This window comes from Cololabis saira, chromosome 9, assembly GCF_033807715.1.
Source record: "Cololabis saira isolate AMF1-May2022 chromosome 9, fColSai1.1, whole genome shotgun sequence".
Taxonomy (NCBI): domain Eukaryota; kingdom Metazoa; phylum Chordata; class Actinopteri; order Beloniformes; family Belonidae; genus Cololabis; species Cololabis saira.
Window position 1 is genome coordinate 26,493,781 of NC_084595.1, and position 16,309 is coordinate 26,510,089.

Sequence of the window (16,309 nt, forward strand, 5' to 3'; positions counted from 1 at the left end):
GTGTTGCCCAAAATCACAGGTATGTCCACTCCAAATTTCACCTTTCATTGCTAACAACTGCAGCTGCCTTCTGCTAGTAACCCATCTAGCTCCCTGCTAAATACTGAATGTGTGCAAATTCCTGCTCGCTATAATTTGTTTGTTAATAAAACTAGCGCTTTTAGTTGTGGTGACATTTATCGTCTTGTTTAACACCGATACTGTTTTCAACAAGCTGCATCGTTTCAGAGCCAGCTTCGGGATGTATCACAAAGAGAAGAGCATCCAGATGAAGACCAGCGCGTCTGCGCTGGGCAACAACCTGAGCGTGCTGCGGGTGGCGCCGCGGCGGCTCAGCTACTTCACCGTGGTGCACGCCAACCTGGTCAGCATGATCAGCGCGGCCTGGGACGGACTCAACTACTCCCACCGCCAGCTGCAGTCCAAGGAGCCCAACGTGGCCACCAGCACGTCTCTCATCATGCAGGTCAGGCCCCACCAGGGGCGAAAATCCTGTTTCATAGTTGGGGGGGACAATAAACAGTAACATTTTAGAGAATAAATCCAGTGGGGGACAAGGAATAAAAGTTTTAGCCTTCCTTTAATACAGCATTTTGACATTTCCATCTCTATCTCGCAAACAGGCAGAAGACCTTTCTTAGAGCAATACAAAACAATGGTATTAGGTGGAAGGTGGCAATAATACAGCACATCTGACATAATACACTGCAAAAACCCAAAATCTGTCTTATTTCTAGTTAAAATGTCTCATTTTTAGTTAAAACAAGACTCATCACTGGAAAAAAAACAATTTTCACTTGTTTCAAGTAGATTTTCACTTGAAATAAGTAGAAAAATCTGCCAGTGGAACAAGATTTTTTTGCTTGTAATGAGAAGATAAATCTTGTTCCACTGGCAGATTTTTCTACTTATTTCAAGTGAAAATTTACTTGAAACAGGTGAAAATTGTTGTTTTTTTTCCAGTGATGAGTCTTGTTTTAAGTGTAATGAGATTTTACTGTTTATTATTATTTTCGATTTCGGTTTCGGCCACAAATTTTCATTTTGGTGCATCACTACTAAATACTACTGCATTGTTCCAAAATTATTAATTCTGTCTCAAATTATTCTAGGGGGGACAGCTTTACTAATGGGGGGGACTTGTCCCCCCTGTCCCCCCCGGGATTTTCGGCCCTGGGCCCCACCACGTGTTTTTCTGTGTGTATTGTTTTTTATTGTCTTCGTTTACCCAGTTTGTAGTATTTTTATAGTGAGGGCAGGTGAAATATACACATTTCTTCATTCTCCTCAAATGTACTCGACTGTCTCAGAAAATTAGAATATTGTGATAAAGTTCTTTATTTTCTGTAATGCAATTAAAAAAAAAAAAAAAAAATGTCATACATTCTGGATTCATTACAAATCAACTGAAATATTGCAAGCCTTTTATTATTTTAATATTGCTGATTATGGTTTACAGTTTAAGATTCTCAGAATATTATCTCTAATTTTTTGAGATAGGATATTTGAGTTTTCTTAAGCTGTAAGCCATGATCAGCAATATTAAAATAATAAAAGGCTTGCAATATTTCAGTTGATTTGTAATGAATCCAGAATGTATGACATTTTTGCATTACAGAAAATAAAGGACTTTATCACAATATTCTAATTTTCTGAGACAGTCCTGTATGCATAAACGAGCATTGCATCTGTGCATTTCCCCAAACTGTGTACAGGCAAGGCAAGTTTATTTACAGGACTGTCTCAGAAAATTAGAATATTGTGATTTTCTGTAATGCAATTACAAAAACAAACATGTCATACATTCTGTATTCATTACAGATCAACTGAAATATTGCAATCCTTTTATTATTTTAATATTGCTGATCATGGTTTACAGCTTGAGAAAACTCAAATATCCTATCTAAAAAAATTAGAATATTCTGGGAATCTTAATCTTAAACTGTAAGCCATAATCAGCAATATTAAAATAATAAAAGGCTTGCAATATTTCAGTTGATTTGTAATGAATCCAGAATGTATGACATTTTTGTTTTTTTAATTGCATTACAGAAAATAAAGAACTTTATCACAATATTCTAATTTTCTGAGACAGTCCTGTATATAGCACAATTCAACACAAGGTAATTCAAAGTGCTTTACGTCGACATTAAAAGTGGCAAGACATAATTAGACAGTAAATAACAAATACAATTTAAATAAAATTATGAGAAAAGAAGGTAAAATAATAAAAAGCACAAGCTGCTGATTTAAGAGTACGCTTAAATAACAAATAAAAGAAATAAAATGATAAGAAAAGAGGTAAAATAATAAAAAGCACAAGTTGTTAAAAATAAGGGCAGTAGAGTACAGCAGGTAAGTATTTAATTTAGGAGTACGCTTGAGTAAACAGTAATGTTTTTAGCCCAGATTTAAAGGAGCTGACAGTTGGAGCAGACCTCAGGTCTACAGCAGTGGTCCTCAACTTTTTTTCAGTGATGTACCCCCTGTGAAATATTTTTTCAGCCAAGTACCTCCTAACCAGCACAAAGCACTTTTGGTTGTAAAAAAAAAAACCTAAAACAGAGCACTGTGCCATCAGTAACTGATTTATTAAACATAAAAATATTGCTGCTACGCTTCAACCACGACTCCATCGTTGGTCCAAGTGATTGACAGGTGAAGCCAGGTGGCATTTGACAGGTTAGGTGGAACCATCCTGGTGTGGGGGATACTCTGCAGTTTTAGGATAATAAGTTGAATAGCCTACTCCTGAAGATAAAATTAATTTTATGAATTTAGACTTATATTTTCCTCAATTATTTATGAAATATTTATTTTTAAAGGATTTTTGCATGGAAGCTACTTTTTAAATATATGTATATTTTAAAATCTCACGTACCCCCTGGAGTGCCTTCACGTACCCCCAGGGGTACACGTACCCCCATTGGAGAACCACTGGTCTACAGGAAGTTTGTTCCACCGATAAGGAGCAGAATAACTGAACACTGCCTCACCTTGCTTGGTTCTTGTTCTTGGGACAAACATCAAACCAGATCCAGATGAACCTAAGGGGTCTGGGAGCTTCATAGGAACTAACAGATCAAGCATGTATTTTGGTCCAAGACCATTCAGGTCTTTGTAGACCAGCAGTAAGATTTTAAACTCTATCCTTTGACTCACTGGAAGCCAGTGTAGTGATTTCATGACCGGTGTAATATGCAAATATATGCATAAACGAGCATTGCATCTGTGCATTTCCCCCAAAACTGTGTACTAATATACAGTTTTCCCATTGACAGGCTGCATTTTGTGTTCTGCCCTCTCGTGATCTGCTGGTTGTGGCCTCACAGAAGGGTATCCAAGTGAGTTATCTGTTCTCTGATGTCACAGAGAGTTCCTGCATTGTTTGTAGTACTCACTGAAATGCCTTTGTAGAAGTTTACTTTTATGTAAAACTGTTGTATGAATTTGCAGATGTATGAATCAGATGGCTCTATCATGGTATACTGGCATGCACTGGATACACCTGAAGCCCCTATAGGTAACCTTACTGAGACACAATAAAGTATGCACTCATTCATATGAAGACATATGTCATTAGCATTAAAACTCACATTCAAATAGCTGCTGATCCATCCACAGAACACACATTTTCTTCAATTAAAATCAAAATGACAAGAGGGAACACACACATTCAATTTTAACATACTGAATACAATTTTGCTAAGACAAATTTTCACGAAGTTTCTTTTGTATTGATTTTAGCATTTGTTCTTAATTGCATGTTTGTACATTTGCACATTTGTATCTGTGATAAAAATGTTTTATCCAGAGTTTCATGTTACTCATAGAAGTAATTTCTACCCCAGGACAGGCAGTGTTTGCTCGTGGGATATCAGCAGTGTCTGAAAATTATATATGTGTGGGTAAGTACTGAGTTAAATATATTTTCTTTTCTATACGGGAACATTTTACAGTCTACCCATCTTTTGCTCCAGGTGTTTCATCAGGTCAAGTTCTAGTGTTTGATGTCCCCAGTAAAGGAAGTAACATCACACTGTCTGAGGTCCTGGAGGAGCACAAGGAGTCCATCACTGATATGGCATCAGAGTGTTCTGGTAGCCAGGTATGGTGTGTGTGTGTGTGTGGACATTTGTTAATACAGGGCATCTGCCTTGAACAATAGAGGATTTTTGATGTTATTACTGTGTATAATATCTCAAAGGAAGAACAGGCATTCTATTACTTACATATTCCCATACCCTCTCTTCCTGTATCTGTTCCTTCAGGAGTGTATAGCCAACATGGTCACTGCAGATGATGGGGGCGGACTGTGTGTGTGGAAGTCTGGGGAGGAATTTCAGCTTCTCAACAAGATCTCTGGTTTTGAGTAGGATGTTTAATATCTTGTAGTTTTGTGGTCAGAGTATATAGTAAAACTAAACTTGAAGGTATTTAATATGAGGGGATTAGTAGTTACAAAGCAACCTATTATTAACTCTCTTTCCTCTTTTGTCTCTGGCTTTGTACATTGTGGCTCTTACCATCTGTAATTGATAGTCTTTTCCGCTATGCTTTGATTATTCTTCATTTCCTTTGCTTCCATAATCTAATATCCAATGTCTTTTCTCTGTTCTTCCTGGATGTCATTGTTCTTTCATATTTCCACTTGCTATCAGCATGAGTTGCTCATCTGTCAAGTTGTGGAAAGGTACAGTGGTGGCAGGTTATGGTACGGGCCAGATCCGTCTCTATGAAGCAGTGACAGGAATTCTGCATGCTGAAGTCAATGCTCACGCTCGCTGGATATACTCGTTGGACATTGCTCCCTTTTCTGGACTGGTGAGTTGTATAAACAAAATGTATGGAAAGGAAAGAAGTCATTTTCTTTGCTCCTATTTTTATATATTGCTATTTTGCAAGTGAAGGCACAAACAGTATACAGTTAACAATATTAAGATCCATTTGAAAGTTTGACCTTTCAGAATTCAGTTTAAAAATATTCCAGATCGTCATAAGATTTTCACATAAATCCTTATAAATAGACAAAGACCCTAACCATCAGAAGTAAAGAAATCATGTTTTATTTTGGCATTTATAGTGGAAAATAATTCATAAGTATATGTTTCCACAATTTCACTTTGGGGATTTATGAAGATTAAAGTCAATTTAATTAATGTTAGTGGAAAATGTTTTTGAAACTCATTCAAATACTGTGTTTTCAGTGAGGGGTTTTGATGTTCATTAGATGGGGAAACAGGAATACCATATCCAAAAAAGTCAGTACTCCAACAACCGACAGTAACACACAATGTAGAAACGATGGAGTTACTTTTGTCATCACTCAGTAGTGTCTGACCACTCAGAGGATGGCATGTCATGGTCACAAAAGAGTTCAGACTCACTTCTAACGAACTAACGCCCCCTCTCTGAATTTAGCTAATTTGAATGCATGTCCATTATTAGAAGAATCAGATTCAGATTCAGATTCAGAAAACTTTATTTATCCCCGAGGGGCAATTGCAAGACAACTGAGCAGCAAGACGTTGAAAATATCAAATAGAATAAGAAGTAAAATAGAATTAAATAAAACAGATAAATGGGGCATGTCTCGTTATGTACAAAAAAATATATATAAATATAAGAATGTCAAAAACAAAAGTACAATAGAGTGACTGTAGTTGTAGAAAAATGTACAATAGAGTGACTGTAGTTGTAGCTGAAAGCTGAAACATAACAACAACACTGTTGCTTGCCTGCAATTTGGGAAAGATCACACTGAAAAACGTTTTATTGGCAGAATACAAGAAAATAGAAGTTTGTGGTTTAAATGGCAATATTTTGTCTTTATAGGAAAATATAGCATCCTATTGTAAGAGCCTTTGTGGCTTTGGAAACATTGTTGCAGCATTGTCATAGTTTGCTCAGGTTTTGATGAGTTCTAGATTATATGAGCAAATGAAAATGCCAAGACTTCTGTCTCTGATCTGAATTTAAAGAAAAAGGGAGCCATACTGCAAGGGGACAAATTATTCTGAAGCATGAACGTTTAAAGAAGACGGAACTTTTGGACTTTGTCACAAATTCTGTTAAAAGACTTGAAGGGAGCAATTAATTCAAGTTATTTTTTGGACATGTTTAAAAATCTGATGAATGCAATTGTATTTATAAAAAAAAAAATTAAATTAAATTACCAACACATTTTGTAATCATCGACAATTGGTATAATTTCCATATTACCTTAAAACTAAATTGTTCAAACCATTCTTAAATATAATTAAATGTTTGTAACATTTAAACCACTTAATGACATACTATCTTATTGTTTGCTTTAGCTCCTGTCTGCTGCTGAGGACTCTTTGGTCAGGGTTTGGCTCCTGACTGTGACACCAGACACGAATAGCGTGGAGGTAACTACTGTAGCCACTCCAAATACAAAGTTTGTTGGGGTTTTTTTTATAAGTAAAGTTATATTTCTACACAATATCTTCCAATAACTAGAATCTCTGTTTTTCTCACTTTCTCTTAGATTGCCCATTTGCATAATGAATGTGTGACGGACACACAAATTTGTGGCGCCAAGTTCTGTGATGGCGATGGTTATGCCTTTGCTGTGACTGGGTATGACCTCAGTGAGATTATCCGTTATGTTCAATCATAGGTCTTTGCTGTTGTTAAGACTAATTTGGGATAGATTTTTATACTGAGGAGAAATGCTTCATAGCATTTCTGTCCTTATTTCTACAGATATTAGGAGAACAATGTAAAGCACAGTATTTGACTTTTTGTAAATATTTTTGTGTGCAAATTTAGGTGGATGTATCTTTAAAACGTTATTTTGTCAGATGTAATTTATTGTTTAACAAAAAACTTCACCAGTAAAGGTTTTATAAGGATGAATGTGTCTTGGTTTTAAGTGTGCACTTCACTGATGCACCAGTAGATGGGACTGTGGGTGAAGTGTTTTTAGGAGGTCAGTTTAAGTATAGACCAAACAGAGTTCACTTAAGTTCAGGGTGGCGATATCTAAAATATTTATATACTGAATACAGGGAAACTTGGACCCGCATCCAAGCTTGTATGTAAGCAGTATTTAAGCGTGTAAATACTGGCACTGCAAAGAGGAAGGTCGTTCTTGTTCTTTTCAATGTATTGTTTCAGTTTTTACATGGGCACATGTTACTGTCCCTTTCCATCCAACTGCCCACAGATGGAACATATTTCACCATTTGATTTTTATTCTGATACATTTTACAAAAAAAAAAGCATCCTGTCATTAGCTTAGTTTCTTTAATTTGTTGCGGATTTATATTTTTTGTTTTGTGTTTTGTTTTTCTTACTCTTTTCAACAAAAGACAGTGGAAAAGAAGGAAAGGAAAGACTTTCCTCAAAATAAATAGTCTAACCTTTAGTATTTCAGAAAGTACTGTACTTACCAAAACAATTCAAAAATGTACCACATACAACAGATATGTTTTTTTTTGTGTTTTTAGGAGTTAATATATGTGTTGGTAATAAATTGCCTGAACGAAAAATCCTGCCAGTACAGCTGTATCGGTTCAGAAGTGGATGTTTTTATCACAGGTCATATGAGATTTTTTGGTTCTCATCAGGCGACCAGGTATCATAATCCCATCTTATCGTGACAAGATAAGAAAAATCAGGTCAGTGAGGAATTGTATGCTGTTTGTCAGAATAGGGCTAAGCATGTATTACATCTCAGAGTTCTAGTCTTTTCTGGTTTGTTGTCAACACTGGTCACATAACATCAGCTGACAAGACTGTTTTGAACCCACACACACCACATTATATAACTTAAACCTGGTAGTTGCCAAATGAGAGTCATGCTAATGATTTGGTCAGATCAAATGTCAAGTACAAAGTTTCACTACAGTATTGTGGGTATACTTGCTCTCTATGGAATCGTTCTTTTTAAGTATGTATGTTTATTTCATGCTTCCCAGCTGCTTGGTGTGCGTTGCCCAACAGCCCTGGCTGGAGAAAGACAGTAAAGAACTAAACTGTCAATATGAGGGCCCAAATGACACGGACACTGAGGTTACATAACAAACTGGGACAGTGCGGGCGAGGGAAAGGTTGCTCAAAAGTGATCCATGAGTGAAGTAAAGGACTAAGAGAATGCAGATGCTCCAGAGATGTGCAAAAGATCCTGTTAAAGAAGGGGCTGAATGTGAAAGAAGACAAATCAGAAACAAACAGCCGTCACTTATGTCTTATGACCTGTGTCAATAATGTTCTGTGGCTGTCTCGTCCTGTTCACAGCCTCAGGGCCACTCATGCAACGCCACAGCCACTTGTCAATAGTTGCCTTTTAGGTGATAGAAACAGCTGAGCACACAATGCTGTGACTATCAAGCTCAACATAACTGCACTTTGATATGGATGTGAATCTATGTGGACTGTGTGTGTCCAGCCCTATTATCTCTTGGTGGATACAACCTTTTATTAGGGAGAGTGAGGAGACAAACATGTGGAATTTTACTTTTGAGATTAGTGGCATCAGGCTTTTTACTCACTTAAGTTTCTCATTCTCTTCTATAAAAGTAAGCAACCAACAAGACAAGTTTTTTCAGTGCACAACCCAAACAAGGCATGGGTTTCGACCAAACCTGAAGCATTCCATGCCTCGAAAAAAAGTTTGTCCTTCCAGACCAGTTAGGATCAGTTGGATTTGCAGGTGTGGTAAATATCTGTCTCTGAATGTTTTTGCTTGTGTTTGCCTTCATTATTCTTTTGAGAAAGAGCAATTTATCCCTTGCCCATCCAGCCTTGCGGCATCTGTGTGGGTCTATGCCGCTAAGCCTGCTGGGATAAAGACTCTGCAGGAGGATGACGAGTCTAAAGCCTTACAGCTTGCCGCAGCAGACAGACCAACAGTTGGGAAACCATATCATTAAAACATGGTGTATGACTATAGCTTACTTGCAGATATGCTAAAAAGGGACGGGGATGTAAAAGGCTCAACTTTGAAGACGCTGACTGACCAAAACCAGGGGCAAACCAAGGATTCAAGGCTTTCAAATTATGTATAAAAAAAGGCAAATTAGCCATTTGTTTTTGTGTAGTACATTCATGTGTTAGTACTTGACAAAGGTTTAAAGGAAATGTAGGTGTTTGAAATACCGCCGATTACAAAGTACAATAAGGCAATCACCTCATAAGCTCCCAATTCATTCTAAATCATGAAAACAACCCATAAAAAATATAAAACAATTGCTATCATGACCAACATCAAGCAAACTTACCAGATTGTATGGCTTCTGCAGGGGTTTTATGAAAATGTTTTCATGTCAGAATGGGGTTAAATACAGGAATACAAACACCTGAAACAGTCAAAATCCACAAAAAGAACTATGGCGAGTTCTCCTAAATTCTTAGAGCAGTTTATCTTATAAGTACCTTGAAAACTTGTGAGTGTTGTTCTAAAGGCAAATTTGTATTTTATTTTTGTCTTTTTGGTATTTTGTGAAGTTTACTGATTGGTAACTTTTGATTTTAAAAGTTATTTGTGTGTAAACATCCACACAAGTGATTTTCCTGATAAAAAGTAAGTTGACCTTCATTCAATTAAACTCAAGTTTTATGGTCCTTAAAGAATCAATGCCTCAAGAAAACCCATAACCCCAGCCAGAAAATAACAACAATGAAGAGAAATATATATATATATATATATATATATATATATATATATACATATATACACACAGTGGGGCAAAAAAGTATCTAGTCAGCCACCAATTGTGCAAGTTCTGCACTTAAAAAGATGAGAGAGGCCTGTAATTTTCATCATAGGTAACTTCAACTATGAGAGACAGAATGGGGGAAAGAATCCAGGAAATCACATTCTAGGATTTTTACTGAATGAATTGGTAAATTCCTCGGTAAAATAAGTATTTGGTCACCTACAAACAAGCAAGATTTCTTGCTTTCACAAACCTGTAACTTCTTTTTTAAGAGGCTCATTTGTCCTCCACTTGTTACCTTACTCGGTACTCTTTATCAGTATAAAAGACACCTGTCCACAACCTCAAACAGTCACACTCCAAACTCCACTGTGGCCAAGACCAAAGAGCTGTCAAAGGACGTGAGAAACAAAATTGTAGACCTGCACCAGACTGGGAAGACTGGATCTAGGTAAGCAGCTTGGTGTGATGAAAATTTCAGGCCTCTCTTATCTTTTTAAGTGGGAGAACTTGCACAACTGGTGTCTGACTACATACTTTTTTGCCCCACTTTGTGTGTGTGTGTGTGCGTGTGTGTGTACATATATATGTATGTATGTATGTGTATATATATATATATATATATATATATATACTGTGTGTATATATATATATATATATATATATATATATATATATATATATATATACTGTATATATATATAGATATGTATATATATATGTATATTGCTATTTTAAGAGTTACAGTCAAGAACATTTTTTTTACCCCAAATTCAAAGATTTTTTGCTTAAAATAAGGCCTTTTTTCGACTAGATTTAACTATATTACACTGCTCATTTAAAATAATGATAATTTAAAAAAATATATAAAGACGAAGTGAATGTACATCACTGATTAAATAACTTGTCCTTTGATTCAATAACTTGTTCAGCAGCAATATTTATAAGAAATGTTGTCCCACTCTTTTTTACAAGGCAAGGCAAGTTTATTTGTATAGCACTTCTCAGCAACAAGGCACCACATGGTGCTTTAAATAATATATATATGAAGAGTGAGGAGGAGAAAAAAGAAGTTACAGTGCCGTGGCAGAATAAAGAAAAGTTAGACTCTACTAGACTTACAGTGTTCCTTCAATTCATTGAGTTTGTAGGGATTTGTTTATATGCCCTCAATATTTTAGTTGTGTTTAGGTGTGGACCTAGACTTGAAACACTTTGGTTTGCTAAACTACCGTAGTTGCTGTGAATTAGGGTCAAACATTTATATGAATAAATAATTACCCAGTGTAACATCATGTGTACTTGTAGTTGTGTAATAAGACCTGTGAGGCCCTTTTGACTTTCATTAATTCCTAATCTGTAACGCGTTTGAACCAAAAGAGGGTGTACATTCTTTTTCACTTGACTGTGTATGTGTACAATTTTAAGTACTGACATTCTGTATTATTTGTGACTGGAATTTGTGTAGCACAGAAAAATTGTCACTGTGTAAACGGACCACAAGCTGGCATTGAGTACTATGTGAGATTCACGGTAAACTCATTGTTTACTCATTCTGCATGAACTATATCCTGATTTAAATATCGGATAACTGATTGTTGACTCTGGAGACATGTCACCCTCTCATTCAGCATTTTTCCGTCCATTCAGAGAATTAATAGTAGAAATTAGAGAATGAATAGTAGAATATTGACCTTTCTTTAGGCAAGACAGAAAAAAGGAAATTCAATTTCATTAACAGATTCAGGCTTATGATTTGATAAATGTATTCAGCATTGCCTACTGGAATGGTGACTGATATGATATTTAGAATAGTGATGCAAACAGAAAGAAGCTACAGGGATTGATTGCAATCTACAAATTAGATTTGCTGCAGTATTGTAAATCTTGTAATAGTAATAAAATGATGTTTACTCATTTTAGAGAGACTTATTTTTTTAATATGATGGACATGCATATTTTATGTTGCACAAGATTTATAAATACTGTCTAAACCTACTTTCATTTTAGTGAATATGATCATTGGAATGAGGAATGACTGGAGTAGCTTGACAAGTTTAAAAGCACATACAGTACAAATGCAAGTAGTGACAACTATACACGAATCCGGCGACCGGTTTGTGTGCGCCGCCATCTTGCGGCGGCGCCATTGCTGCGGTGGCAGGTGTCAATCTGCCACCGCAGCGCTGTTATTGTAACCTGGCGCTACAGCATCATTATAGCTGGATTGATGATGTTAGACAGTGGCCTTCCATAAATAATGAAGGTATCTTAAATTAATGCTGATGTTAATTTATAAATAATGATTTGTTTGAGCGATAAGCAGGAAAGAATAGAGGAATAGGGAGATAAGGGAGTGTATGATTAAACACTGTAATATAGCTCTCTCCACCTCCTCTCCTTACGAGGCACGTCTGCACAATTAAATATTACCTGTTTATGTTTTGTTTAATTTTAGGTATCCAAGAATATTTTATTGATCGCCTGGCGTCCGATGACGAAAAAAAACGCAATTACAGGTCTCTAATTGAAGGGCAGAACTATCTCAGCTCCGGATGATACATAATACATACATACATAACCCCAATCTGCAGATAAAACTAGTTTGTTGAGGAAAAAATATTAACTCTATTTGTAGCTGCAGAAGAAAAAAATAATCTCACGAGGAAAAGAAAAATATTGCTCACGCCTCTTCAGCATAAAAAAAAAGAAAAGAGAAGTAAGAGTAATAAAAAAGATGTACTGTATGTTGTACTATTATACTAATTTATTGAAACACATGGCGAGTCAAACATTTACCAAAGCAGCTGCCAACACTAAACAAGGTAGTAAGACGTGGGTTGTGCAGAACTGCGGCAGTAAATCCTCATCGGAGCTCCATTCTTTAGTAGTGATTTCATGAACCCAAACCGTTAATAATCATTATTTTCTCCATATACCGCTCCCTGGCTTCCTTTTTTAAGGTATCCAGGTAAATTCCAGTTCCTTTCCAGCAGTTTAACATCTTTTTTTGCGTTCCGTCTGTTCACTTGGTGAAACAGAAAAGTAGTTTTTAAAGTCCATCCCTTCTTCATTCACTATCAAAACAAATGCACGTGACGGGACAGGAGTGTTCCGATGATACAAATACATTAAGAGAGCCTGGCAGGGAGCGGAGTAATAGATCCATACGTATATATGTCTATGGGCTGGAGCGGAGGAGCGGAGCCGCCACCGCAGTAATGGCGGCCCGCTCGACTTCCGGGTTTCGCCGGATTCGTCTATAGGTAGATCAGGTACAGTGGAGTAGAATTGTTTCTTGGTTTATCCTTATAGTAAAACTTAAGTATCTTACGTTGTGCCTGTCTCTGATGTAGGAGAAATATTTAAATACCGGATTTAGTATTGATAGTTTAGCTTCCCAAGTGTTCTCTGATTATTTTGAGAATTTGATTAGTAGTATGTGAGCATAACCAACACACTTACAAATAGTATTCAGTCTGTGGTTTTTCAGCTTTATTAGGGATTTACAGTTTGCTCCTGGTTGAACTCAAAGTAACACATACGTTTGACAAGTCTTGTTCTGTACGGAAACAAAACATGCATTTAGGCTACATACTATAGTAGTGTCATACCTTTGCAGTCAAATCTAAATGTTAATTGTAAGAAAAAGTACATGATATAACTCAGCCTCAGCACCAACTACAAGCGTGTCAGAGAAAGATGTTCTGATGTCAGAAGATACGGGGAAGCTAAGGGGCCTCTTTCCAGCTCTGAATCATACTTGTTTGATTGATTTATTTCTTTCATTATTTTAATTTAGCATCTAAGTTGTTATTTAGTTGAGAATGAACACAGTTTAAGAAGAAACTCACCATTAAGGCTGAATCCATTACAGAATCAAAATTAATAGGTCTTTCCTGATACAGCCACAGGCTTTCTCTCTCTAAAACACACAGATGCACACCTTGCATAAACCCGGTAACGTCATTACGAGAGCATGGATAAGCAATGCGACTTAAATGCATTAGATTAAAGTAAAATAAACATGATCATACACAGCCATCTGCCTCGGGATGGCATGGTTGCCTAGCACGGGGCATCGTTTGGCTAGACTGACGTTGATGTGCTGATACCGGAGTGTGTGTTTGTGTGTGTATGGCACCATACAGATGATGATGATGGATTTATTTTCCAGACGATCTTCCAAATAACGTCAGTCTCGAATGTGAATGTCTATCAAGTGTGTTTCTATGTGCCTTTCTGTATACTAAATGGGTTTGTGCTTCCTCAGAGTTTAATTTGGCAAATATTTATTTCTAATAATACAGATTGTGAAAGAAAAACCTGAATATATTTTTGAAATTCATAAAAACTTTGTTGCTTTTAATTCCCAGCTGTTATTTTTCACCCACATTAAACACTGATTTCATTACTTCCAGCGTGTGGGTGAGAGAGTTATTGAGTCTGAAAATAGAGTCAGAGCAATAATAACAACAATATCCTGGCAACCCTTATCATGGTGCTTTGTCAGTGTGACTGCTAATAGGGTTAATACGAAAGAGACAAATGGGCATCTTCAGGGTACAACCTGAACTCTATAAGCACATAAACATTTTCATCACATGTCAGATTGTGTGTTCTCTTTCATTTCTCCGCATGCACAAACTGTGGTATAGTTATAGCTGTCCTTTTGTTTTGGGAGCACAAAACAGATCCTTAATAGGTGTGGGTTTAAGTTAGAGAAAAGGGGGCTAGATCCAGAGGTTATCTTGTCCACCAATGGAAATAATGGAAGTAAGAAACAATTCATAATTTAGGCTACATGAGTCAATTTTGCATTTGCAAAAATATCCAGAATGGCAAAGGTTCTGTTTAAGGCAGGGTTGTTGTTGTTTGTTTTTTTTAATGGTAAAATGAGTTTGCTGATTTCTCTTTACTTTTTCTTTTTCTTTACTTTAGTAGTACAACCTTACAAATGGGATTTTTGTAGAATTAATCAAAAGTCAGTTTGTCAGAATAATACCAAACTATTAAAGTATTTCATATGACAATGCAATATTAAATTAATTTATTACAATTTACCATTCTTTGTGTAGCCTGTCTAATTTTAGGGGTGTTTTTAATACGTTTAAATAACGTGTTTACTTAATTCTGGACATGTTCTGTCAAATATTGCATTCTGCCGCATGTCAGCACAATATGATCGCTAAGTTACTATTGTGCACTGAGGAGTATCTGCTTCAGATTTAATTTAATCTGAAGCATTTACATTTAAAATGATAGTAATTGGCTTTGTGTATATAATTAAACAGTTTTTATGTATTTAAATGTGACTAGCATAGCATTTTCCATGACACGATAAAGACACGTTTTTTCCTTCCTTTTTTTTTATCCAAAAAACTGAGCAACTGACTTTCTTAATCTGACAAATACCCCATCTGCTCTGTCATTTAGTCTTCCTTTAACACAAATGCACACAAATTAAATGTGTGTTTGCATACTATATGTGCACCAACTTGCTCAACACCTTTTACTTTGGGGGTTAAATTAAGGTTAAAATGCAGGTGTGGAAACAAAAAAAGAAAGGAGGAATCTATGAAACAAGACACTGGTGTGAAGCAACAAGCTCAAAGTGAAACCTAAGGCTGTGTTTGAAAGTTCCACTTGTTCACTATAAAGCCCAATAGCCTATGTAGTGACTGCGCCATTTGGTAGTGCTGTTTGAAATTTCAGCTGGAACTTATCTTCAGTGGCGCATAGAGGTCGTTTATCACACCAGTTGAAGTAGACCTTCATGGCCTGAAGCCAAGACAGAACCGATGGAGCTCAAAGTTGTTATTTTTTTACCTTTTCAGAATTCCTGAGCACAATAACTACCCAGTTTCTCAGAAGGGACCCCAACTGGTTGAGGCAGCTGGGCACAGAGGTCTAGTCCTGTTCGAGCTGAGTTCTTCCTTTCCACCCTCAGTGCGATTACATGCACATGTAAATCGGTTACTGGCAACAATCTAGCTAAGGATTAAACTGGAGTTTCTGAGAAATCCAAGTATACAAGCACGAGAAAACCATTGATTGAGTGGGGTGCGTTTGACTCCACGATGCTACTGTAGGTAGCGCCACATGCAATTGCGTTGGCGTTTTTCCAGTTCCTTCTTTGTTGTTCATCGTCTTCTTCTCCTACAGTGTTGATATTCTGGCTTTCGCGGTGTCTTCACTTCCGGAAGGGGGAGTCCCCGGGCAGTCATTAGCTCGGTTAAGCGTGGCTTGCGTATTGATGCCAGAACAACTCGAATTAGGACCGCATTATCTGGCACTAATAGATCGATCTCAAGAGCTTCAGTTCCGTTCGACTACAGCCCGGCTAAGGTGTATACATGGCTTTTAAAAATGTGATATTGGTCAGATTAAGGCAACACTTCGACTCTCTGTTAGTGCATGTATAAGTATTGAGTGTTGTGGAGAGATTTAATTTGATTCAACTCAGTTTATTTGTACGGCACCTGTCCACAACAAAGTCATTACAAGGCAGTTTACACTGAAAATATACAAGTTCAGTGCTGCTCATTAAATTCAATCAAATTTAGTCCAATTATAGACTAAACATGTGGAATCAAATCCAAATAAATATTATCAATTTATAG

General features: G+C 36.6%; 1 protein-coding gene across 1 annotated transcript; it reads left to right on the forward strand.

Annotated features, from left to right (window-relative positions):
• Window positions 1–218: 218 nt before the first annotated feature.
• wdr54 (WD repeat domain 54) lies at window positions 219–7,237 on the forward strand. The gene is made up of 9 exons (XM_061729954.1): window positions 219–466; window positions 3,282–3,344; window positions 3,457–3,523; window positions 3,852–3,908; window positions 3,981–4,108; window positions 4,272–4,372; window positions 4,662–4,824; window positions 6,318–6,392; window positions 6,512–7,237. The coding sequence occupies exons 1-9, from the start codon at window positions 242–244 to the stop codon at window positions 6,641–6,643; spliced, it is 1,011 nt and encodes a 336-aa protein (XP_061585938.1). The 5' UTR covers window positions 219–241; the 3' UTR covers window positions 6,644–7,237.
• Window positions 7,238–16,309: the final 9,072 nt, after the last annotated feature.